This window comes from Haliotis rubra, unplaced genomic scaffold (assembly GCF_003918875.1).
Source record: "Haliotis rubra isolate DU_JTF1 unplaced genomic scaffold, ASM391887v1 Scf1300, whole genome shotgun sequence".
Taxonomy (NCBI): domain Eukaryota; kingdom Metazoa; phylum Mollusca; class Gastropoda; order Lepetellida; family Haliotidae; genus Haliotis; species Haliotis rubra.
The window spans coordinates 115,752-141,806 of NW_025765227.1; the positions used below are offsets into that span (position 1 = coordinate 115,752).

The 26,055-nt window shown below is 40.7% G+C and overlaps 2 protein-coding genes across 3 annotated transcripts in view; one reads left to right on the forward strand and one right to left on the reverse strand.

The window, feature by feature from the left end:
- Positions 1-4,124, reverse strand: part of LOC124267318 (deleted in malignant brain tumors 1 protein-like) — an 84,985-nt gene extending 80,861 nt beyond the window's left edge. For both annotated transcript variants that reach the window (XM_046702238.1, XM_046702237.1), the window contains exons 1-2: positions 3,995-4,124; positions 3,663-3,690 (exon numbers count right to left, since the gene is read on the reverse strand). In XM_046702238.1, coding sequence (XP_046558194.1) covers positions 3,663-3,690; positions 3,995-4,045 — 79 coding nt within the window. In that variant the 5' untranslated portion in view covers positions 4,046-4,124. The remainder of the gene's footprint in view (positions 1-3,662; positions 3,691-3,994) is intronic.
- A 1,100-nt stretch (positions 4,125-5,224) lies between these two features.
- Positions 5,225-24,735, forward strand: LOC124267320 (cadherin-23-like). Its single transcript, XM_046702240.1, has 13 exons — positions 5,225-5,336; positions 7,397-7,468; positions 9,474-9,646; positions 10,816-10,866; positions 11,156-11,245; positions 12,043-12,129; positions 14,126-14,242; positions 15,520-15,639; positions 16,629-16,707; positions 17,280-17,401; positions 18,344-18,547; positions 22,598-22,762; positions 24,424-24,735. The coding sequence occupies exons 1-13, from the start codon at positions 5,282-5,284 to the stop codon at positions 24,529-24,531; spliced, it is 1,443 nt and encodes a 480-aa protein (XP_046558196.1). The 5' UTR covers positions 5,225-5,281; the 3' UTR covers positions 24,532-24,735.
- Positions 24,736-26,055: the final 1,320 nt, after the last annotated feature.

The following is a 26,055-nucleotide window of genomic DNA, read 5'->3' on the forward strand; positions in this document are numbered from 1 at the left end:
GTACATCCAGTGTATCGTTGTAAGGGTTCCTGCAGATAGAGTGTGTACATCCCGTGTTTCGTTGTAAGGGTTCCTGTAGATAGAGTGTGTACATCCCGTGTATCGGTGTAAGGGTTCCTGTAGATAGAGTGTGTACATCCCGTGTATCGTTGTAAGGGTTCCCGTAGATAGAGTGTGTACATCCCGTGTATCGTTGTAAGGGTTCCTGTAGATAGAGTATTACATCCCGTGTATCGTTGTAAGGGTTCCCGTAGATAGAGTGTGTACATCCAGTGTATCGTTGTAAGGGTTCCTGTAGATAGAGTGTGTACATCCCGTGTATCGTTGTAAGGGTTCCTGTAGATAGAGTATGTACATCCTGTGTATCGTTGTAAGGGTTCCTGTAGATAGAGTATGTACATCCTGTGTATCGTTGTAAGGGTTCCTGTAGATAGAGTGTGTACATCCCGTGTACCGTTGTAAGCGTTCCTGTAGATAGAGTGTGTACATCCCGTGTATCGTTGTAAGGGTTCCTGTAGGATTCTCATGACGTTGTAAACGTTTCTCTATTTCATCACAGACGTGTTCAGTTGGTGACAAATCACGGGATCTTGGGCGTCAGGGTATATCACATTAACAGAGTTCTGAATAAGATAATGCTGTGCAACTCAAACAACGTTTGGTCTTGCGATAGTGATAGCGATACCACTCAGTCCTGTTGCAAAAACGCTAAAGTGGCCATTTGCAAAATCTCGTCTTGGTCCCTCACACCATTCACGTTCCAGCTTGCAGCACTTACCCTACCCCTGATACTAACACCCCACCTCCAAAACGATCCCCTTCCAGAACACGTTGCCGGATGTAACGTTCATAGTGCCACCTCTGCACAGTAGACTATGACGCTGCTCTTGCCTCGTGATTTGTTAAAACTATACCAAAATGCTCTACGTTTATGTAAGGATCAGCTTAATTATATGCTGCATCCAGTATCAGCATCCTTCCAATTCTTGTTTATTTAGGGGCGGTGAGGTAGCCTGGTCGTTAAAGCATTCGCTCCTCACGCTGAGGGCCCTGGTTCGCTTCCCCACATGGGTACAATGTGTGAAACCCATTTCTGGTGTCCCCAGACGTGATATTGCTGGAATATTGCTAAAAGGGAAGTTAAAAACTCACTCACTCACTAATTAGTTACACCGACTGTCCCATATCACAAAATATGTAAACATCTTGACTGTCCTCAGAAAATGACCCCACTCAGTGTAACTTCCTGTGACAATTATATCAACAGACAATGGAAAAATCAGTAATGACACCAGGTGTTTGCGAAAAAGGTAAGCATATCCTGCTGTACCGGCATCATATTAAGTAGGTGTCCGCTTGGGCTATAACCATTAAGTATTAACTGCACATTGCTGCAGGGCAGCACACCTGCATGGCGACGACCTGTAAAACACTAGGTTATCGATTGATCTATATACCTCCAAATCAAGTGACACGATAGTGCATTTACTGATTTTGTAAAACCTAAAAACAAGCCATAAGTCCAAAGTACAGTGAGGTTATACTGTTTGAGTAACCCATACTGTTGATTTAAGATAACAAATAATTTATCAACCCGTGCGTCTCTGATACGGAGGCAACCTTCCTAACCCTTAGGCTTATACCTTCCTGATTCGTAACAGTATGTGTTCGTTTCAATCAACGCGACAAAACCATTTCTATAATCGTACGACATTTCAGCTAAAAGCCGTGTTCATTGCACGGTACTGTTATACCTTTAGCAGGTGTTTCTGAATCGCTATCAAGCTGTGATGATACCAGGATAACGCGTGTATTGTTAGCTGGCCCTGTCCAACCAGTGGCGTCCGACACAAACACATGCAAAGGCAAATCAATGTTTCGGCTGAAATTTCACTTTCCTTATCGACTAAGTGTACCGCCACCGGATCAGGATACGGTCACCTTTACGGGAACGCCGTGTTATCATTTCTATTTAGTGGTGACTTGTAAACACGTAAACATGGTCAGAATCGTTCTATCGCTTTTATTTACTTATCGTCTATAATAGCAGATCTAGCGTTTGAGTGTGTGGGTGAGTTTGGTTTTATCTGGCAACGTTCAGAAACACAAATGGGCATTACATATTGTGTCAGTGTAGTAAATTGAACATTGGCTTGTATGTGAAAACTACTCAACCGACCAAGGAACTAAGAAATGACAAATGACCAGGACCATTTCAATGTCTAAAATAGTTTTCAAGGAACATTACATGTCAAACTGCATGTCTAGGGTAACCAAAGATGCTTATTCATACCTAGTATACAAATGAACTGTCTACTTATGTACTGTGTACTTGTGTATTAACGTTATTGATGTACTGTCGACTGATGTACTGTTGTATTAACGTTCTATGTGCCTTTTTATTGATGTATTGGTGAATTAATGTTCCGTGTGGTGAATTATGGATGTATTGTTGACAGACATACTTCTGTATTAACGTTATTGATGTGCTGTGGACTGATGTACTTCTGTGTTAGTGTTCTGTGCGCTATTTTATGGATGTACTGATGTACTGTCTTAATGTACTGTGTGTTGGTGTACTGGTGGTGGCAGCACACAGCGAGTTCGTACGTGGTGTTTTAGAAAACGGAATTTACCAATTATACTATATATTATCAACCAAATTTAAACCTCCTTGAAAGATTTTCATACTACTTGTTGCATAACGTAATGTGATACCATGCGCTTCTTGTCCAATGTCACAACACAGAAAGCAGTACACAGTTTGTCAACAGAACAGTTTCAGACCTGTGGACGAGCACATTTATATTTCGAACTGTAATGTATTTCTATCACTTGAATCAAAACTATAAGTTCACTCATACATCGTCGATAAGCTGTTCAAGCATACAATGGAGTGTGTACAGGGCTTTCTTTGAAAACGAAACATGGGCACACCTATAAGGAAGTGTTTTGATAGTTTTTTAGTGTTAGAAACTATGAGTCATACATAAAGCTTAGCAGCGAGTGATAAGAGATATTTTTTGAATTTATTCAGCACATGCCAAACTTCTGTGAGGAAAGAACGTTGTTAACAACATTTGGCGTGGACAACTGCGATCTGGACAGAGAATTGTTCGTATGACTCAAGGCGTAAAACTCCCAATAAACTACCAGTGAGAGTACCTATGCCATGAGATTATCCTCTTCACGTTCTTAAAACTGTTACATTTTATTCATTTGACATTTGATTGGTTAATTAATGCAGTTTTATTTAAGGATGAACATAATCATCAAAATTGTGCTCTTTGGTAAATCACAGAGTACTCGAATATGTCATCAGCAGTACAGAGCGAGTTCTCGATTATTGAAATCCCTGCTGTTATAGATTAACATAAGGTTATGTAAAGGTCATAATGTTAGAAACGTTAGACAAAGCAGGTAAGCGTCATCGGCATCTATAAGATGGAGAATTTCCAACTATTTCCACTAAAATCACATTCAATTTTTTTATACATTACAAGAAGAAACAATGGCGACTTACAGAGATATTTAGCAGGATTACACAGAAGTTGTCAACAGAAAGATTCTCTTGAGATAGTATTCTTTTTGTGGAAACCATTACACGTGATATGAGACAAAGCATATTTCTACTTATGTGCTAATCTCGTTTAAGTTCTTACCAGTTGTGGTGTAGAAAGCCAAGGACACCTGCAACAAAGAGATATGTATCAGACTGGCAACAACTATAGCTTATTTCATTCATATCTCGTACTGTGTGTTCAACAAACACTACACCTTACATGTTTAAACACACTTGTTCAGCTATGTATATAAAACAATTAAATAAGTAACTCCAAACAACGTATATTGATATTAAACCTTAATCCACTCTTTAAATACTTTTATACAATTATTGCAATAACATATGAGTGCGGCCTATGTGCAAATGGTCTTTTAATTATTGCTGTGGATTTAGTAGAATAATGGGGTTTTTTTTGGAAAAAGAAGTTACCTGTCCTAGAACTGCCACTAAAAGGAGAAACAGCCCTCTGAACCCCGCCATCGTCAACCGTCGTCAACTGACTGGCTCGCTCTACCCGGACAACTACTGTGTCTCTTTAGATTACTGCGCAGGGCTGTCAGCGTTACCAGGTCACATTGTTCGTTTTGGGGTTGTTGTGCTTTTTTTTCTATTATAAGTCAGTTCCTGTTCTTTGTCGGTTTTTGATATTTGTCAACTATGTTTATCAATACTCCATCTCTATATAGATTAGATCAGAAAATCCAGTGATTACTCCAATCAGTATTAATCTACCCTTGTGAACAATGGAATACACATGTCGGGCATGCCTATACATATCATTATGCATTTGTCATGTTATATTTCCCATAGAGAGCGTTGAATTCAATGGTGAAGCCACGTCATGATATACATAAAATATCGTCGAAAGAGCCTAATCACAACTTATTCGTTTACTAAGCATTAAGATTTCTTTTGAAAAAATCTCAGGTGGAAGAAAATATTGCTTATGTACTTCTATTAATAACGTATTACAAATTTGGCATTTGATATAACTGAACATTTCATTGAATGCTCATTCGGTTGCGTAAATCAAAACCGTCCACTCGTATATTTTCAGTTATACCATGAAAACGAGAAGGAACTAGAAACAAGATGACCTTGTGGGTTGTCATCTTGTATCTTTAAGCACTTGACGTCCACGATGACGTAAGCGATTCGCAGAACAGAATCCGTATTCCTTCATTCTGGTGTGGAGATTTCTTTTGAATCATGCCTTATTTTTAGATGTTTTCAAACAGCAAGTGTTTTTCTTAACCTTCTAGCATAAGAGAGTGTGAGAATCTGAGAAAGTTTTAATCCCCAATATGGCATATGTTGCATTTGCCCACTATATAAATGGCATTATGTATTCAGAATCTCTCTCGCAAAATAGTATTCACGTTAAATTCTTGTAAATTCATGTTTTTCCCTCACACAGTTGATATGACAAGTTCAATAAATAGCCTTTTTCACAAAATATCTTTAAAGTTTATTCATACGCTTTCTTTCAACCAAAATAAAAGAATAGATTTCTTGAGCGTTCGTTTGCCCTTCTTTTCATTCTTAATTCATGCATTGATTGTCAGGTTTAATCTGTTTATCTGTTCCAAGAAAACAATAGACAGATTGTAACGGGAAGATACTTATCGCCAGCCCGACCCACATATGACAGGCGGAATAGTACAGATAAGGATTTCCATGGAACAACGCTGTCCTAGTTAGGGAGAAGTTTAGACCATGTTCCATATTATTGTTTTCGTTATTCTAGTCATTGATGGATTGTTCGACAGAGGTAGGTTGGTAAACGAGTATGGACGAAAGGGGGTAAATCCTAATGATTCTTGTGACAAACTTCTATTTGCGTTCCTTTGATATATATATATATATATTAGATATTAGTTACTGTGTTCATAGCCCTACCAGTGAATACCTCCCACTCCTGCATGTATATATTCTGTGGTATACAGGCATATATTCAACCTCATTCAATTCTGCATTTGCATGTATGGCTTGTTTCTTTATTGGACCCCACATTCAGCAATGATTACAGCAATATGATGGCTGTCTGTAAATAATCGAATCTCATCCAGCCCACCCAGTGTTCGATATTATGAGCAACTATCCACGTCTTCTGGATACTATGGAAGTCGCCGATCCCCTGGGTAGATTAGTATTCTTATGAGTGAAAGATAAGATATTAATTCTGAGAACATTCTATATAATTATATCATACGAGATATATACTGAGTCAAAAAAGAAACTTCACAAAATGTAATTTGAAAATAATGAATACTTCTTCTCTGATGATACATCTATGTATCCGAAATGGGATCCCTATCTTTCGACTCTAGAAAAACGTTAGCAAAACCCACTCAAACCCATCCATTCGTCGTGCAAATGACGTTAGTGCCAAATCAGGTTTTGCAAGTGCAGTCGATCACATGATCTTCGCATCGAAGTTTTCTTCATATGCACGTGTTTGCATTGGCCTCAAGAATTGAAAAAACACTTTTAAACCACAGTTCTAACGGTACTTGAAATGCCACGATTGTCAAATGTGCAACGTGAATGTGCCGTTGGCATGTTGCAAGCGGGAAGATCAGTTATTGACGTCGCAAGAGCAATGAGATGCAGCCGTCGTACTGTGTATGACTTGCGAGGTCGTCTACAACAAACTGGCACCACTTCTGATCGCCCAAGGACGGGTCGTCCACGTGTGACGTCACGAGCAGAAGACCGTCAAATCGTCCTACGTCACCTACGTGACAGATTTCTGCCGGCTACACGAACCAGGGCTGAGATGTTTAGAGGTCGACTGTCCTCACAGACCATTTGAAATCGGTTGCGGGCTGCCAATCTCCATTCTCGACGTCCATATCGTGGGCCAATATTGACGCCGTTTCATCAACGTCAACGTCTGCTGTGGGCCCAAAGTCACCTCCGATGGACCCAGAGAGACTGGAATCGAGTCGTCTTTAGCGATGAATCCAGGTTTACCCTCAGATTCGCGGACGGCAGGCATAGAGTCTGGAGACGACGTCGTGAAGGGTATGCCCAATGTTGTGTACAGGAAGTCGACAGATTCGGGGGCCGAAGTTGCATGGTGTGGGGTGTTTTCTGTGGGAACAACCGTTCCCGACTTCTGGTCATCCGTGGAAACCTCACAGCTGCTGCTTACCGCGACCAGGTGCTCACCCCCTGAACTCGTTCCATTCATGGCGGCTCATGTTCCAGGTCTACAGTTCCAGCATGATAATGATCAGCCGCATACCGCATACACGAAATTTCCTTCAAAACGCTGGAATCAACGTCATGGACTGGCCATCGAGGTCCCCTGACCTTAATCCAATAGAGCACGTTTGGGATGCACTTGAGAGAAGGCTTCGTGGTCTTAGGAACCAACCTCAGAATTTGCAGGAACTTGGCGCTGCCTTGCAAGAGCAATGGCGCAGAATCCCCAACCACGTGTTCACAAGCATCAGGCAGTCGATGAGGAGACGGTGTTTGGCAGTGGTGAATGCGCGGGGCGGCCATACACGATATTGAACTTGATATATTCTTGTGACTTGACATTCTGTATACCCATGTTTTGGAACGGCGGTGTAGCCTAATGGAACTGATTATGGCACTGTCAGTGTATCGAGTACATCACACAGATCTCAGCAATGAAATAATAACAATTTAACCATCTTACCATCTCTTGTTCTTTTATAGTGCCCTGAAGAAAGAATGTGAAGTTTCTTTTTTGACTCAGTATATATCTGACCTACTGGTGAAAAGGCGGACAATTCACAGTCAGTATACAAACAGACAGAGAGATTATACAAATGGCAATCTGTGCATTACTTCCAGGTTGTTGCAACAGTCCACCGTCCTTCAAAACAGGAAGTAGCGTTCTCGTCAAGCCGGAAAATACCCCAGTCGGTAGGTTAGAGAACACTCACACAAATAACACGATCTGTCCCCTGTGTGAAGGTAAATAGAGTTAAAGCTGCCTCTTGCTTTTCAAATAACATTTTAAGGAAAACTAAAATTTATCGCACTGGGGAAGAGAGAGAGAGAGAGAGAGAGAGGAGAGAGAGAGAACAACCGTTAGTGCGATTCTATTATGCTAGATTTAATACTAACCTTGGGTTTTATTAGAGAGAAACCAGACCAAGTGCCTTTGGTAGTTTATGGTGTAGCAAAATCACATTTAGTCATCAGTTTATGATCAATGGATGTTTATGATTATACCAAAATTGGACGAAGGAAAAGGATACATCTACATATCATAATATGTAGGATGTCTAACCCATGAGCGCAGAGCCGACGTTCGGGGTCGCTCTGCCGAGGTGTTTTCTGTTGTAAAAGTTTGGAACCGTAAGCCATGAAATAGTGTACTTAGCATGGTTGGATTACATGATGTCGTAGTCGACGTAATTCGACGACATGGGGCTTGATATGGCGTCGTCTTCGGACAAACAGCGGAAGAAGGGCTCCAGTGATATTTTTGATCGCCTGTAGTATATTGTTTCTTATATATTCTTATTATATGTATTACGTATATAATTTCTTCATTTAGTGTTTACATGATAGTCGGCTTTTCCTCTGGAGGCTGGTCACATGACCGTGAAACTGACGTTCATATCCGTATGAACGACATATTTTGACGTTCACACGTTTTCAACGAGACTGTATTCTTGAAATTACGTAAACACTGAGGGACTACTTCCACATTCCTCGGATACCCCTTCGAATTCCCTAACACGAGTAGATACAGAGAGTTGTTTCAGAACATTAAGGCCATTTAATCTTAAAGGTCACAAACTGGGATAAGTGAGAGTGTTGGCCTGCATATCTGCTCAAGAATATCTTCTCTCCGATCGAACGAAACGAAGACATCCAAATTACGGAGGGGATCGGCGTGATTGTCACGTGATTGTCCAGGCCAATCTATAAATTTCCTTAGTATGTTTGACATATAATCACTAAATGATCGGCCAAATGATTAGCAATGACCGACACTTGTACTAGCCACATATCAACAACCTCGGAAATCTCTCCCGTCACGTCTAATATGTCGGCCATTGTTACGTCCTGCATATGCTATATTACGACGCTATATTGTCACTGACTGACTGACTGACTGACAAATGTAGTTCGCAATTAACTCTTTTTCATCTACAAAAGATGTTCCTGAAGAGCACGCTGAGCATTCATTCGCTCTGAAGAACTACCTTATTCCTCGACGCAGTTGTTGTTGTAACTGGCTGTCTGTGACTGCAGTGACATAACCCCGCGGCATGAGAGATGTTTTTGTAACTGGCTGTGTGTGACTGCAGTGACATAACCCCGCGGCATGAGAGATGTTGACAACATCTTGCAACATGTCTTCCTTGTTTATAATATTTAGCTATTCGACAGACTATTTCACAGATCGATAACTGATGTGAATGCACCATCTTGTTTGGCAGTAATGAAAGTAATGTTATTACACAGGAGTTAGATAACGGGAGAGACACAGTTATGACATCAGCCCATTCAGAACGTTTGCTTTATCGCTGGTTACATTACAGCCTTTGATCTTTTGTTGAAGCATCTGATAATGATACATTATTGCATTTAGTATCGATGGGTTTCTGAATCAATTTAATATTAATCTTTAGAGGACTGCGGTATCACTATATGTAACGGGTCTTTTGTTCAAGAACATATTAATAGTTCCATGTATCAACTTTCTGTTAATATTTTAAACCTCTCCTTAGGCGTAAACATGAAAGATAACCACACAGAACCAAGGAGTTATTTGTATTGTAAAATTGGATTATTTACTTGTAGCCGGAAGCCTCAAGGTAATCTCTGTTCAAATGTTCCTATATGATTTTTACTAGTACTAAAACTGTATATATGAGGTGAGACTCAAAGACACTATCTGTCTGTCTGTCAGGTTCCGTGTTGCTTACCCTCACAGCCTCTGACAGTGACGGTCCCTCCGACTTGGTTTTCACAGTTGGGGATACTGCGACGGGGGACCTGGTCAAGCTGGACCACACAGTCAGGAAGACTAATAATGAATGGACAGTGGATGTCGTCCTCAAAACAGATTTGGACAGGGATTTTGTAAATAATTCTGTACAAACATATGATAACGATATCGCTCGTGGTCAGTCCTTTCCTCAAATATACACACACAAACATTAATCAAGCACCCTTTCTCTCTATCTTCAACATGTTGATGTATATTCTTTAGAAACCGCATTCCGCATATTAAATTAGAATTGTAACATACTTCATTTCGGAAGAAAACAAACACTGAAATTGAAATTTGGTAACAATTTGCTTGCAATAATATCAACAATGGCGGAAGGTATTGCCACCATGGGTACCAACTGGGCCCAGTTTCACAAAGCTCTCGCAAGCCAAAGATCTCGTAACTATTCTCGTAGCATTCGTACCTCTTAGTATAGAATAGGAGGTACGAATGCTACGAGAAAAAATTACGACATCTTAGGCTTACTAGAACTTTATGAAACGGGGCCCTGACATGCACACAATTCTCAAATACTGATTGTTGTAATTGTATGAAGCACTACTGAGGAACACATCAGTACCGAGTCTGCACCAGGCCAGATGTTCCTATCTGTGTCTGTCTGTGAGGTAAAGACGTCTGATGGGACCCCGACCCAGACAGTGTTGGTGTTGAGTTGGACTCTGACTCTCCACGGACCGTGCAGTTCCTCGGTATGGGTCATGGGATTGCGATCCTATATTTCACCAGTCACAAGTTGACTAATACCAATGTTGTTACTCTTCAAGTTAGCACCGATGTTGCGACAGAACATACTTGCGTCATGCTTGCCAATAACTTGCCATTTGTAAAAGTTTACGTCTTGTCATGGCACGAAAAGTTAACTTGTATTACTGTCTTATATTAAATCATTTCAGAAAACTGTAGTGGCAATTAAAGGTGTACCCCAATGCGAACATGGGGGCAATAGCTTCTGGGATATTGTGTGAAGTACGTGCTTTACATGTGCATTCCAGTATGGTAGGTTAAGATCGCCTGTTTAGACCAAATTGTTGGATATTGCCCTTGGATACAGATGGTGCTTAATTAATGTCAAAGTGAAGAAACGATTCTTAAACCATGTGATCATGATTGATGCTATATATACATACTGAAAAAGCAGGTGCCTGTGCTTTTGCGTGAGTTGAGTTGATATAACTCAATATCAATATCATTGATGAAATCTATAAAAAAAATAAAATGATCATGCATTTGTCTTCAGCATTCTTCTGTACGACACTTGAAGTTTGATGTCACGGACGGTATCTACAAGGTACTGGTGATAATATATTATTGACAAAATTCAGCTGGTCACTAAAAATGTAAACTGTTGTTGTATATAATAATATATTGTTATACGTACATTTTGTTATTTATATATATATATATATTAGAAGCAGTAAATTCTGTGGCTGCCAGTTTTGTTTCAATGCTTGTTACTTTGTGCCGTGATGTATCCGTGTACTTGTTTGGTCTGATATGACTGTAGGATGTGTCCACATTACAGTTCTGTGTCTCATGTTATCATACTGGCATTGTACTTTGATATAAATCAATTTCAGGTTCAAATGAGGTGTAATTTAATCATTACGGATATAAACGACGAAACTCCCCACTTTCTCAACCTTCCACAGAACATCACGCTGTCAGAGGTTAGTGCATCTTATGTGATACATTAACATCCGAATATCTCCACTACATCTTATTGTCACCATGTACGTATTGATGTATATGTGTTTGGCATGTCTAGACCAGTTATGTAAGGAGGGGGATCGTCCTCCAAAACAGAATTAACATATCTTGTAGGGTGGGGATCGTCCTCCAAAACAGAATAAAGGGTGGTGAGGTGAAACGTGTTTTTAACGTTGTATTAAAGGTTATGACTTTTTTTGTCTTTCAGTGGCATTTAGAAGTTGTACATTGATGTCCAAGATATTTTTATGTCATAGTCCTAACTGCCAGTTCACCTGATGAAGGGACCTGGAATGGTCTCGAAACGTCGTGAGAGAAATTAAAAAAGAAGTTAAATCCATAAAAATATCTTGGACATGACTTTTTTTTGTTCTGACGAACATGCACATGTGTTGGTGGTGGTGGTGTTGTTGTCGTTGGTGTTGGTGTTGGTGTTGTTGTTGTTGTTGTTGTTGTTGTTGTTGTGGTGGTGGTGGTGGTGGTGGTCGGTTGGTGGTGTTGTTGTTGTTGTTGTTGGTGGTGGTGGTGGTGGTCTTGGTGGTCTTGGTGGTGTAAATAATGGTGGTGATGGTAGTGGAAGGGCCTCTGAGATACTATGGACGACCTATTAAGACAAAGGTAACTGACCCCTATCCATGGTACAAGCACCACCTCATCTTTCTAACCAATACTAGATGGGTATTCTAACTATTTTGTTCCGTTATTACATGCTTCTTGTAGTTAGGGTAAGGTCTGAATAAGTGTTCCAATGTTTCAGACAACTGCTGTTGGTAAGGTCATCTACCAGGTGAACGCCACGGACGCTGACGTCGGTATTGGGGGAATGATCACGTATTCACTCCAGGTATCTACACTACTCATCATCTCCTACCGTATAATCTGTTAGATGGGGGAGGGGTGAAATACTAGTTGATCTACCTATTTACCTGATAATCAAGTAATATATTTGAATCCGTCAATCCCTGAATCAACCAACAAATCAATGAACCAGTCAACCAATCAAGAAGCAATCAAGCAGGAAATCGAGCAGGCAGTCTTAGATATAATCAATACCTTTATCACCGTGCTATGTAATAATGCAATAACATATATATTGTAATATTGCATACCCTGGGGTAGTTTGTCTTACAGTCCCTTCCAAACACACTTCCCTGCACTGCAAAGGTCCTAAATGTATCAAGCCAAGAGTTTTCCACCTCCTTAGGGGTCCTTTAATGTACAGTTGTTTGTCTCTTTCAGATAAAGAACTGTATATTGGCAGAGTGGGCGTTAATCTAACATTAATGTGGTAATAGAGCTTGTTTAAATGTTAACCTTAAGGTGCCTCCCTTTGTCACATAGTTTTACTTTTATGTAAATGTCCAACTGTTTATAAAAGCAGAACATTCCGTTACTACAAGAGCGGGAGAAACAATGTCTCCGGTTCACATTCTCCAACCATTTGCTGGAGATGGACACCACACAATGGACATAACGCCTTTAACTCAACTAGGTATAGTTGAGTCACTCACTGCAACAAAAACTACCAGGACCTGACAGACTATCTCACATATATCCTCACCCATGCTAATCCCCGTGGGTCGAAGTCGTGTTTGTCAACCCAGGCACCTGACATACGTGCACAAGTTGGCCAGCTATCATTGGCCCAGAGATTATGAGTGCCGGATGTGTGCACACACAGCTATTCTGATTTTACCTCAGTACCTCTGATAAAGGACGAGTGTTGTGTTGTTGTGAGACCTTATCGCACTGTGATATTTTGAACGAGTTTTAAGATTAGTTCTGATGTCACCTGTTGTTATCACAAGGATTAGCAAGCTATAGAACATCCAGATTACACGGCGAGCATGTAACTGCATGTGTCATTATGCTTCCCCAAAGCGCTATGTAACAATACATTCTCATATGGCAAGCTGGAATTAGTTGTATTTGTACTGATCTTGTTTCAAGCAGTGTGAAATACGTTATGTAAACTCTGAACCATTCGTGCGTGCCTTGACATTTAACATATGAATGGCACATGCAGTGACATTAAATAAACGCCTTATCTCTGAAAACATATACTACTAGATCTCATAGAGACAAACAACTATCCAACATTAAAAAGGACCTCTAAGGACTTGGTAAACTCTAAACTGGGTTCATTTTAGACGTTTGCAGTACTGGGAGGTCTAGACAAACTACTTCAGCAAATGAATGTGTCAATCAAATATTTCCATTTTGTTTCGCAGATTTAAGTTATTTTGGAGTATGAACTTAGACGAAATAGATCCGATGCACTTTTTGCATGGATCTCTATTCAAACTGTTTGTAAATTTCTAATTGAAATTCTGCCTGTATAGGACAAAGATTAATATATGAAAGAGACATAACAATTGATGCCTCAGATTGCCAAATGGGTAGGATGTCTTGGCAATGGGTTTGTTCTGTAGTGAGAAGACTAGACGGTCTATAAACCACACAGCCAATTTTTCAATAACTATTATCAAATTGCGTGTATTGCAAATATCTGCACCTTTCCTTGTTTCTGAATAAAATAGAAACAATAAGTATACAGGAAGACATTTTGTCAGGTGTTAACAAAAGACCCGCCTGGGGTCTATACATACATATGTATATGTGTATATGCATGCGTGTATGTGTGTGTGTGTGTGCATGCGTGCGTGCGTGCGTGCTTTCGTGTGTGTGTGTGTGTGTGTAGTTCATGTACTGTTGAAGTGATGTTCATTTTAATTCCCCCTAGACAAAATAAATACTTGGAGATATCTTTTCCTTTGAAGATGTTTCTGGTCCGTGAGACTTGAGGTAACATGTCTGCTATTAAATGTATGTGTTATCAGTTGTCAGATGGAACGACCACGCCCTTTCATATAGCAGCAACAACAGGGGAAATTACTCTTGGAGGCAAACTGGACTTTGAACAGAGGACTTCGTACGGCTGTAACATCACTGCAACGGTAGCTGACTCCTTACTTCATTACCCATATAGGGATCTTGGTCACAACTACCTGGCTAGTATCCCAGCGTATAGTAGGTGTGGGTAACATGTAGAATCAGTGTTCTGTGTAAGTTGACATTGTATGTCATCGTGGTACTGTGCCAGCTGCGACAGGATACAACATTCATCCACCGTCTACTTCACACTAGATGTAGCAGAAACATAACTGGTTCGAGGTGTGTGTTTTATTATAGGAGTTTACGCTTCATTACACAAGACAAAAAAAAAATGACACGAAAAGAAAACAATCTGCACTTCTGTTGAACCATAATCTCACAAAAGACTTTTTATCGATTTCTTCAAGAAACGTATTTTATACAAAAGTTTATCATAATGATCGACTACGAAAAAATGCAACTAGCTTAGTAATTTCCAATGGTGAGACGCCATTGTTGAACTACACAATACCACCAACCACCCGTAGTTAACTTGTCTCCGCTGTAGCAACAGTTTATAAATATAACACTCACGCATGTCGCCATTCAAGTTATATGTAAATCAGGACTATGAACATAGCAGATCAAACGAAAATGTTTATGGTAGGGTCATATGTTTCAGTTTCAGGATTTCATTTGACCAACATAGGCGGATCCAGAGGGGACTGCACCCCAACCCCCATCCCCTTGTCCTGAAAGTTTATTAAATGACCAATGAAACTCTCGTGAAAATGAAGTGTGCACCCCCCCTTTCTCAAGAGTGTGCAAACCCCTACCCCACCCCACCTCCCCTACCCCTACCCCCATTTCTCGAAAAGCTGTATCCGCCTCTGGACCAGCATGCAATTTTCTCTAAACGATAGCCATTCATGTGACTCAACCCAACAAAGGTACTAGAATCTGTACTTTACAAGGAAAGTGTAATCCCAAATATAACATATGTGACAACACGAATGATAGTTTACGTTTGAAGCTAGTTCATGAATGTGACCCGTGTCACCGTATTCAAAGTCATCCATTTCCGTCCCTCTTCCCCGGATGTTCGCGAGTCCCTGTATTCGATAACGGACTAGAGGAAGGGGTTGCCTCGTGGTGCTAATGGAGGCAACGAGTTGTGCAGAGTTATACAGTATATAATCACATGTTGCAGCATCAGTGGACGTTTGAATTCCATTGCATCCTGTAACCGGCTGAACTACGATTCACATCAGTTCAACCACGCATTGCCCATGTGTACAGCTCGACACGCTCTTTCACGTCAAATGGGCTATTGTGGCGTATATATTTCTGACGTTTACAGGATGGCGGTGGCCTTACGTCGACGTCAACGTTGGACGTTACTGTGACAGATGCCCAGGACACCCCGCCTGTGTTTGAGCGACCTTCGTACACCGTCCATATATCAGAGAACGCCCATGTGGTAAATATGTTAAAGCAAATCTCTGTGTAAATAAGTTGTTCAGGCCGCTGTCACAGATTTAGATTTACAACACTCAAGTCAAGGAGTTATTTCCATATGCAGCAGGCGTGAACAACGCCAGGGGTAATTTAATTTAAAAAAGCAGTCTTGCATGTTTATTTTCTATCGAGCAGATATTAAAGGGTTGAGCTAATGTGAAAATGTATGAGAAATACAGGATATGAATGAGGCCAGCATCACTGTGTGTTTGTCCTTGTTAATGCATGATTAAGTTCTGCTGTGGCGTAATTTAGTCGGACACTTTGCGACGGTGGTCGATCAGTTGTCTAATGTACAGCGTAGAATCTGCTCGTGGAGGATAGCATCTATACCCATATTTGGTAGTTTTAAAGGAAATATCATGCACAGGTGGATCTTGGAGTTTACATATTTCAATAATGCAACGAAAGGATCTAATTAATCATATTAAATTTAACGAGTGAAAATACTTCTGAAATCGAGGAATTTTAAAAGGGCTTTATTGCACTCATGCATTGCACTGATGCTTCTACCCAAGACATTACACGCCCTAACAGCAACTCCCGTGACTCTGGCTCTGACACTTCAGTCGCAATAAACTGAAACATTTTTTACTGCAAAAGTGTCGCTAAAGACTATGGCGCCATTTCTAATTTTCGTCGTATGTAAACCCGTGAAGATCCGGGTTAGAATTGGTCTTCAGCAACCCATGCCTGTCGTAAGTGGCGACTAAAGGGCTCGGGTTGTCAGGGCTCGCTGACTTGACTCACACATGTCATCGTACCCCAAATGCGTAGATCGATGTTCATGCTGTTAATCACTAGATTGTCTGGTCCAGACTCGATTATTTACAGACCGCAGCCATATACATGTAGCTGGAATATCGCTCAGTACGGCGTTAAACAACAACCAATCAGTCAATCAATCTCCGTATGTATCGTTTTACCACCGTCGGTGATGTATTGGCCCAGGGTAGCAGTGTTGTGACAGTGAGGGCAACAGACGGTGATACCACACTGCAGAACAAGGTGGTGCTGGGCTTAGAAGCAGGCAAGTTGCAGTCAATACCATTACTCAGAAAACAGCCAGTCAGTGAGCATCCACACAATAATAATCAGTTCTTAAAATGTCAATCAAAAAACAACAATGTTACAATCAGAATCTATACTTTTACATCCAGTCGGTTTGTACTTTGAGCTTTCCGGGCTATAGATTTGCAGTTATTACTGCAAAACAATCAACAGTTCTAATAAACCACAGGGGCTGTGGTGTTTCACTGTACAGTATGCCCAGACTTGCCAGGGTCATGCATGCACAAACAATGTCTTTAAAATGTGTGTCAGAGAGACCCGCTGTGATAGTCTGTGATAATACTTTTCTCAACACATCTTTACTTGCTAATTATCACGTTCAGGCATCCGAAAAAAATCAAGTTTTTCAAATTACCTTGTACCTACAATGGTTTTTGCTCGCTTTGCTGTTTTCTTCATATTGACACAAATCTCTTATCACGTCAAGAACAATGCTAACAGATACTCTAGCTGCAATACGATGACCTAAAACGCGTTGTTTTGACCAAGAGATTCTACAGTTGTGTAATAACCCATGATTGGCCTTTCAAGGCCCTTGTTCCAGTATCTTCAAACTTGACGCTGACACAGGGGAGATAACTCTCACATCAAGTCCTGATAGAGAGGACGTCTTATTCGAAGATAACAATGGCGCCTGCATGCTGAATGTCACGGTGAGAGAAAGACTGTAAATGTTGCGAGGCGAATTAATTCAGGGTTGGCTTTAGAAAGTAATGGTTGGTTAAATGTTACGGCGCCGGACTATCTTGTGCAACAGTAAACAGTTACTATGCCGTCTGTAAAGGGTCACGTGTGAAATCAAGTACAGTCAACCGTGGTGTCGAAGTTGAAGGGACCTACGTAAATACTTCGAGTAATCCGAGGTTCGACACAAACACAACGTGCTGACTAAACAAGGGATAATAATAATGATAAGAGTGCTTTTAGAGCGCCTTATCCACATTACTGAGGGACATGCCCTAAGCATACAGGTCACATTTCATTATAACCCCGAATAACCCAAGCTGCCTGTTAGGCGCTAGAAGGTTATTGTCACATGATTTATCCCACCGGGTACCCATTTTCTGCTGGGTGATCAGAGTCAATTTTGAACAAACTCACTTGCCTAAGGTGAGACCACATGTATCACATATGCTTCGTTGTGGGGGAGGACTGAAGCCCTAGAAACTCTCAGGAGTCAAGCTGCCAAACTCGGTCACCCATCCAAGGGCTCTGCGCGCCCAACGTTGCTTAACTTCATCTGATTTGTGTCCTGAGCTCTTTGCACAGGACCACACGGGATCAAGCTTTGATTTCGACACAACGGTAGTTGACTGTAGCTTGGTACGACGATTACTCATGGAAGTTATCCGATCCTCGACGCTTGTCAGTATAATACCTTGTCTACCCAGTATGGGAGAACAATGCCAGACGATCCACAAGGCAATGTTTAGTTGTGAGCTTGTGAAATTTCGTATATATAGTGAATCTTTATAAGAATGTCATATCTTTATTTTAGTATGTTAAAACCGTTTAAAGATTGTTGGGAAATAATCTAATCTTCATCCAAATAATGTGCGTTTCGAATAACAGTCATGTCATTCCACCTGGTACAGGCTACTGAGGACAGTGGGGACAGGCTGCAGTACGGGTTGTCGTCGGCATGGGTAATGGTGATAGTGTTAGTCACTGACATCAACGACAACCACCCTACTTTTAACGCTGGGAAGGTAAAGGCGTACACGGCGAGAGACGTCTCCGCTGGGGCACCAGTTGTCTTTACACAACCCCAGAGTCTCACAGTGTTGGACGAGGATAGGGTAAGGCAGCAATCATCTACTTAAAATATAGCGGTTTATCACTTGGTCTTTGAAAACAAAACAAAATCTGTTTACGGTGCCATTAAGCATCTCAGCAGTATTACTCTCATAACTCAGGTGCATTATTACAGACTTAGTCAGACAGACAGACAGATTCAATAAAGAGGCATTGGGCCTATGATACATACTTTCCTGGTGATATCATATAATAAATGAGTGAGAATATATCTGCAGAGCAGGCACAGGTATGCAAATTTGTAATAAATATTATATATACAACAAAATGCATTTATAAATTGTTGGTTATAAATAATGAGCCTTACTGTGTACCAGCAATAACTGCAAGGCTAAGTACTTGTGGGTAGTGTTGGCTCTCAGTTTCCATACTATATATAAAAACATACGTATACTATGCAAGGTAGAAACATTGCGTGATGTCAGTAAATTCACAATATCTTGCGGCACATAATGAGATGTAACATAAGGTATAAACGGGTATGTATATTTCTTTCTAAGAATATCATAGGTTTCACAGACAAACAGTATGTGAAGCTCATCTTCAATAAAATATTTTTTCTTAAATTTACAAAATAAACAAACCCTAGGGCCTATCCTTAAATTCTGACTTTTTGTATCTACCAGTTTCTATAGCACGTTCTACCAGTTTCTTGAAGATCTTAAGTAATAAGGAATATCACCTGACAAATATGATTTTACGTTTAACAATGATTTGAACTGTCTATAGTAGTTACACTTGGAGGAAGTGCTTAAGTTTGAAATCCATAATTGTTGCAAATTGTCTGATAATCTTTGTCTAAATAAAGAGATGGAAGATTTTATGCAACCAGCCTGCTGGGTAACCCAGACAAACCAAACCCAAATCTAAATACGATATCTCGGATGTGTGTGACCCAGGTAGTACGGCCTACATTATCAAGGGACATCTGATAACACTGGTTTTGTAGCCTGTTAGGAGGTAGAGTAATGAGTCGACACCAGTAGTTAACTGCTCTGGTCAGGTATACCAGCTGTAGAGGCAAACGCTCATATTCCCCCAATACCATATTATCTGATGTAGATATACCAACTCTAAGAATCCACTTACAGAATTTCAACTGTGCTCTTTCTACGTCTTTACGATAGTATATACCCCATAATTCTGAGCCATAACACACAATTGGCACGATCATACTATCAAATATCTTTAGTAAATCCTTACATGGCGATGGCATACCTCCAACCCTCTTAGAATACCCGTAAATTGACAGACTTAGTAAATATACTAGTAACGTTAGCTTTTTCTGTGAAATTGCCCGTCCCTTACCTGAGTGACCTTCGTGCCCTACCTAAGTAATGTGGCCTTGGGTACTGCTGTTCTGGTCTGCCTCCGTGGCCTTGTGGATAGAGCGTCTGCCCTTAGTGCGGAAGGCTGGATCCCTAAGACCGCCATACTTTTTCAACAAAGCAACAATACGCTATCGGTTTGACACGGTGTATTAGCAAGCATGTCGAAAGACAACAATGAATCGATATAGTGATTTGAGTAACTGAAAAATCCAAGCCTAACTGGAAATCATTTTGTATGGACTTTTGGACAAATGTTGATGTCAAACATAAGAATATTTCTAACTCTGTTATATCGGACCCGTAACTAGGTCACGGCACGTCGCGAGACCTTAGTCCTCCCGGTGACAAACGACGTACACTTGGTCCGGTCTAGTAAAGTCATATTTGGCGGTCGCGCAATTTGGAACCAGAACTGGTTCTTGAATATATGCTTGTCACCGGAAATCTGGTACTGGAAGTAAGCTGGGCCCCGTCTGGCAGCTTAGTATCGGGAGAAGCGCCTCTCGAGACTTACAGGTCCTATTCTCATTCTCTGATGCTGGCTGCTGTTGTGGTCAATGTACAATGCCACTGGCCTTCCCTCACGTTGGGCAACGTCCAGCACCAGAAGAAGGAAACAGAGGCAATACAGTGTAAACCACGAAATCTATAAGTTTGTCATTTGTTCGGGTCGACATTCTTGGATTCTGTTGTTAACGCAAGTAACGTTTCCGTATCTGAAAACTGGTTTTGAATAATCAACTATCAACCATGGAGCAAAACAGGATGCATGTTTCCGTAATGTCCATTCAGTATTACTCACCCATGACAGTTGCACCTCGAGACATCGAACCAGCATTATCGCCACTTCACAACAATGGATCCTAATCAACAGTCGACCAGATCTTAAAATCGTCAGAGGAAGTGTAATTGGACCAAATTATCAAAAAACACATACATATAGAATGTACAGATTCTAGAGAATGAAAGATCTTGTTACTGGTAGTACATTACAAGTTGTTCACTGATCTCGAGAAGGAGATGGGCTAATGTACCCTCGAGGGCACATCAACCCATGGGCCCCGAGGGACCAGTGAACAACGTATTTATCTTACCGAAAACCTCAATGATAATTTTGAACTGTTTGAAGCACAGGTATCGGATCATAGTATGGGGTACCAGACGACAAGAAAAACATACGTGATTCATTCCGTACATACGTGATTCAATGTTAATCGAGATAAAGAATTACTACTACGAAGTACCAACTGAGTTCGGCATTCCAAGCGGGGTACATGTTACTCGCTTGTAAGCGGGGTACATTTATGTGTGAGGCAAGATAATGTTGGATGGAAGAACGTATTACTATAGTACATTGTTTCATGCGAGAACGTGTTACTTGTACATTGTTTGATGTAAGAACGTGTTACTTGTTGCACATTGTTTGATGTAAGAACGTGTTACTTGTTGCACATTGTTTGATGAAAGAACGTGTTACTTGTTGCACATTGTTTGATGTAAGAACGTGTTACTTGTTGCACATTGTTTGATACAAGAACGTGTTACTTGTTGTACATTGTTTGATACAAGAACGTGTTACTTGTTGTACATTGTTTGATACAAGAACGTGTTACTTGTTGTACATTGTTTGATGCAAGAACGTGTTACTTGTTGTACATTGTTTGATGCTAGAACGTGTTACTTGTTGTACATTGTTTGATGCTAGAACGTGTTACTTGTTGTACATTGTTTGATGTAAGAACGTGTTACTTGTTGCACATTGTTTGATGTAAGAACGTGTTACTTGTTGAACATTGTTTGATGTAAGAACGTGTTACTTGTTGCACATTGTTTGATGCTAGAACGTGTTACTTGTTGCACATTGTTTGATACAAGAACGTGTTACTTGTACCTTGTTTGATACAAGAACGTGTTACTTGTTGTACATTGTTTGATACAAGAACGTGTTACTTGTTGTACATTGTTTGATGCAAGAACGTGTTTCTTGTTGTACATTGTTTGATGCTAGAACGTGTTACTGGTAGTACCAATCATACTTTCAAAACGTTACCGTTCAATCTTGTAGAGCAATATTCCTGCCTATCCAGCGTTTGCATAACTGTCAACTCTCACGCATTTGGCGTGAGTCTCACGCTTTATTGACAAATGTCACGCTCTCACGCCTCCAAATAATAATCTCACGCATATCTGGTAGCCAAAAATAATTTCAAAATTAATACGCATTTTCGTTCGTTTTTGCGTAAAGTTGAACATTGAAAGAACGCCTGAATGAACGAAGTACTAAAACGATGTTTATGCGAATGATTAGGCTTATTATTATTAATTAGCATGCATCTTTTAGTGTCAAAATAATGCCACCAGAAGGCTCCAAATGCTCCTGAAAATCACTAAACCTTATTTTCGGGGGCGGGGGGGTTCGCCCCCCAAAGACCCCCCACCAGGGCGTCGCCCTCGACATGACCAGGGACCTGAGGTCCCTGGACCCCCGCTTATTTTTTTCAGTCTCACTCCAAACCATCTTTAGGGGTTGACAGCTCTGCGTTTGGTGTCTACATTTCACCACTTTTCCGGTACAACCGAGCAGGGTCTTTCTGCAAAGTTATTTGATCATCATTATCATCAGCAAAGCTTTATAAACGTTGAAACTGTTGCCTGGCAACAAAGTCAAATGTACCCTTTCAGTTTCTTCTTGTCTACCAACAGGGTCCAAATGGCATCATGGTTATCTATCTACGGTCTATCGGCAACAAACACGACACGGTGTTTCAAGTATCGCCCAAGAGGGCATATTCCCAGGCACAGATCTTCCTCAATGTGATCAATGCATCCGCACTGCAGACATACCCATACGACTTGATTACAGTTGAGGTGGGTTAAACAGGCACGGTAGTTACTTCTAGAACATGCTTCCTTCCTTATTTCCACATCCTTCTTTATGATAATTACATCTCCGTAGCTTTCTACGTATTATCACAGCATTGTCCTTATAACCTTAACATCTCCGTATTTCGTCACATCCTTACATCTCTATCCCATTATGTTCAAATCATTATTCCATCATATCGTTATCATCGACTTACAGCATAACATCTTTATCCAAATATTGGTTTTCTTATTACGGAGATTGTGTTTAAACCGCCAAAACAATTAGTGTCGTCAACCACCTCGGGAAGAAAGGAGATGTCGGTCAAAACCTACATTTCATGCGAAGAAAGGTTTATAAATTTCCTCAAGCAACAAGTATCATCTGTACAATGCAGCTGGTTGGTGTACTTCAGTTCCGTATGGGACAGTTGAGCTATTTGGGGTTTAGTAAATGTAAATGTTACTACAGGTCCGTATGTTACGGTAGAGCTAGTAGATGTTACTACAGTTCTGTATGTGTTACGGTAGAGCTAGTAGATGCTACTACAGATCTGTATGTGTTACGGTAACAGATGCTACTACAGATCTGTATGTGTTACGGTAGAGCTAGTAGATGTTACTACAGATCTGTATGTTACGGTAGAGCTAGTAGATGCTACTACAGATCTGTATGTGTTACGGTAACATATGCTACTACAGATCTGTATGTGTTACGGTAGAGCTAGTAGATGTTACTACAGATCTGTATGTTACGGTAGAGCTAGTAGATGCTACTACAGATCTGTATGTGTTACGGTAGAGCTAGTAGATGCTACTACAGATCTGTATGTGTTACGGTAACAGATGCTACTACAGATCTGTATGTGTTACGGTAGAGCTAGTAGATGTTACTACAGATCTGTATGTTACGGTAGAGCTAGTAGATGCTACTACAGATCTGTATGTGTTACGGTAACAGATGCTACTACAGATCTGTATGTGTTACGGTAGAGCTAGTAGATGTTACTACAGGTCCGTATGTTACGGTAGAGCTAGTAGATGCTACTACAGATCTGTATGTGTTACGGTAGAGCTAGTAGATGTTACTACAGATCTGTATGTTACGGTAGAGGTAGTTGATGTTACTACAGTTCTGTATGTGTTACGGTAGAGATAGTAGCTGTTACTGTATGTTACGGTAGAGCTAGTAGATGTTACTACAGATCTGTATGTTACGGTAGAGTTAGTACTGACTGACTGACTGACTGAGTTTGGTTTTACGCCGCTTTTAGCAATATTCCAGCAATATCACGGCGGGGGACACCAGAAATGGGCTTCACACATTGTGCCCATGTGTGGATTCGAACCCGGGTCTTCGGCGTGACGAGCCAACGCTTGGTAGAGTTAGTAGATGCTACTATATATCTGTATGTGTTACGGTAGACGTAGTAGATGCTACTACAGGTGTGTATGTGTTACGGTAGAGCTAGTAGATGTTACTACAGATCTGTATGTGTTACGGGGGAGCTAGTAGATGCTACTATAGTTCTGCATGTTACGGTAGAGCTAGTAGATGTTACTACAGTTCTGTATATGTTACGGTAGATTTTGAAAACATTACGACGTTTCAGTATATTTGAGTAGTGCCAGCGTATGTTATTAATACCGCTCCTTATGTGTAACAGCTTTACGCTAAGGAGACATCGTCATCCAGTCATGTAGCCATGGTTACGGTGTCAATCGACGTGCAGAAGACCCAGTCCCAGTGTAACCACGTTCCCATCGTCGGCTGACGTAGGTGGAACTCACGCTTTGTCAACTGAATGGAGAATGAAGACAGGTGCAGATCTTTCCTACGCAAAATATTTTGAATGCAACAAACAGTTGAGGGTGTTCCTTTGAATTATATGTATTCCTGTGAATTTGAAGTGACACATACGTTATACATAAGTTTATTTAGATAAAAGAGTGCTATTAAAACCTTCTTGAATTATAAATGTTCCTGTAAACACAAAGTCTTTTGTTTAGTATGTAAAAAACTACAAAACCTTTTCCTCATCCTTAAGAAATCATGGTAAATGAGCATGTGTTTGTTGATCACTGTCAAATAGTGGTTATTACCAGGGGTTCACGAAAAGGTGAGCGTATCCTGCCCCACCTGTGGCACCCGTCAAAAACAAATCTAAAAGCTATCATAAAACCTCTTAAAGAGTTTCACTGAGGCCTTGGGTGTTGTATCTTTGATCCAGCGCATTCCAGCGCATTAAATTGTTACTGTGATAGAACAGTGTTCCCTTGATTGCGTTCCCACCTTTCTTTCACGAACAGCTATCACCTGTATGTTACAGTAGAGCTGGTTAGCGTTATTACAGTTAAGTGTGTTACAGTAGAGCTGGTTAGCGTTACTACAGTTCAGTGTGTTACAGTAGAGCTGGTTAGCGTTATTACCGTTCAGAGTGTTACAGTAGAGCTGGTTAGCGTTACTACAGTTCAGAGTGTTACAGTAGAGCTGGTTAGCGTTATTTCAGTTCAGTGTGTTACAGTAGAGCTGGTTAGCGTTACTATAGTTCAGTGTGTTACAGTAGAGCTGGTTAGCGTCACTACAGTTCAGAGTGTTACAGTAGAGCTGGTTAGCGTTATTACAGTTCAGTGTGTTACAGTAGAGCTGGTTAGCGTTATTACCGTTCAGAGTGTTACAGTAGAGCTGGTTAGCGTTACTACAGTTCAGTGTGTTACAGTAGAGCTGGTTAGCGTCACTACAGTTCAGAGTGTTACAGTAGAGCTGGTTAGCGTTATTACAGTTCAGTGTGTTACAGTAGAGCAGGTTAGCGTTATTACCGTTCAGAGTGTTACAGTAGAGCTGGTTAGTGTTATTACAGTTCAGTGTGTTACAGTAGAGCTGGTTAGCGTCACTACAGTTCAGAGTGTTACAGTAGAGCTGGTTAGCGTTATTACAGTTCAGTGTGTTACAGTAGAGCAGGTTAGCGTCACTACAGTTCAGTGTGTTACAGTAGAGCTGGTTAGCGTTACTACAGTTCAGTGTGTTACAGTAGAGCTGGTTAGCGTCACTACAGTTCAGTGTGTTACAGTAGAGCTGGTTAGCGTTATTACAGTTCAGTGTGTTACAGTAGAGCTGGTTAGCTTTACTACAGTTCAGTTTGTTACAGTAGAGCTGGTTAGCGTTTCTACAGTTCAGTGTGTTACAGTAGAGCTGGTTAGCGTTATTACAGTTCAGTGTGTTACAGTAGAGCTGGTTAGCTTTACTACAGTTCAGTGTGTTACAGTATAGCTGGTTAGCGTTACTACAATTCAGTGTG

Excerpts from the sequence above, each read along its gene's own strand:
- LOC124267320 (XM_046702240.1), top strand. The coding sequence starts at position 5,282 with ATGTTCCATATTATTGTTTTCGTTATTCTAGTCATTGATGGATTGTTC. Across the intron at positions 18,548-22,597 it reads CAGTGTTGGACGAGGATAGG|GGTCCAAATGGCATCATGGT; the intron begins GTAAGGCAGCAA and ends GTCTACCAACAG. Across the intron at positions 22,763-24,423 it reads ACGACTTGATTACAGTTGAG|CTTTACGCTAAGGAGACATC; the intron begins GTGGGTTAAACA and ends TATGTGTAACAG.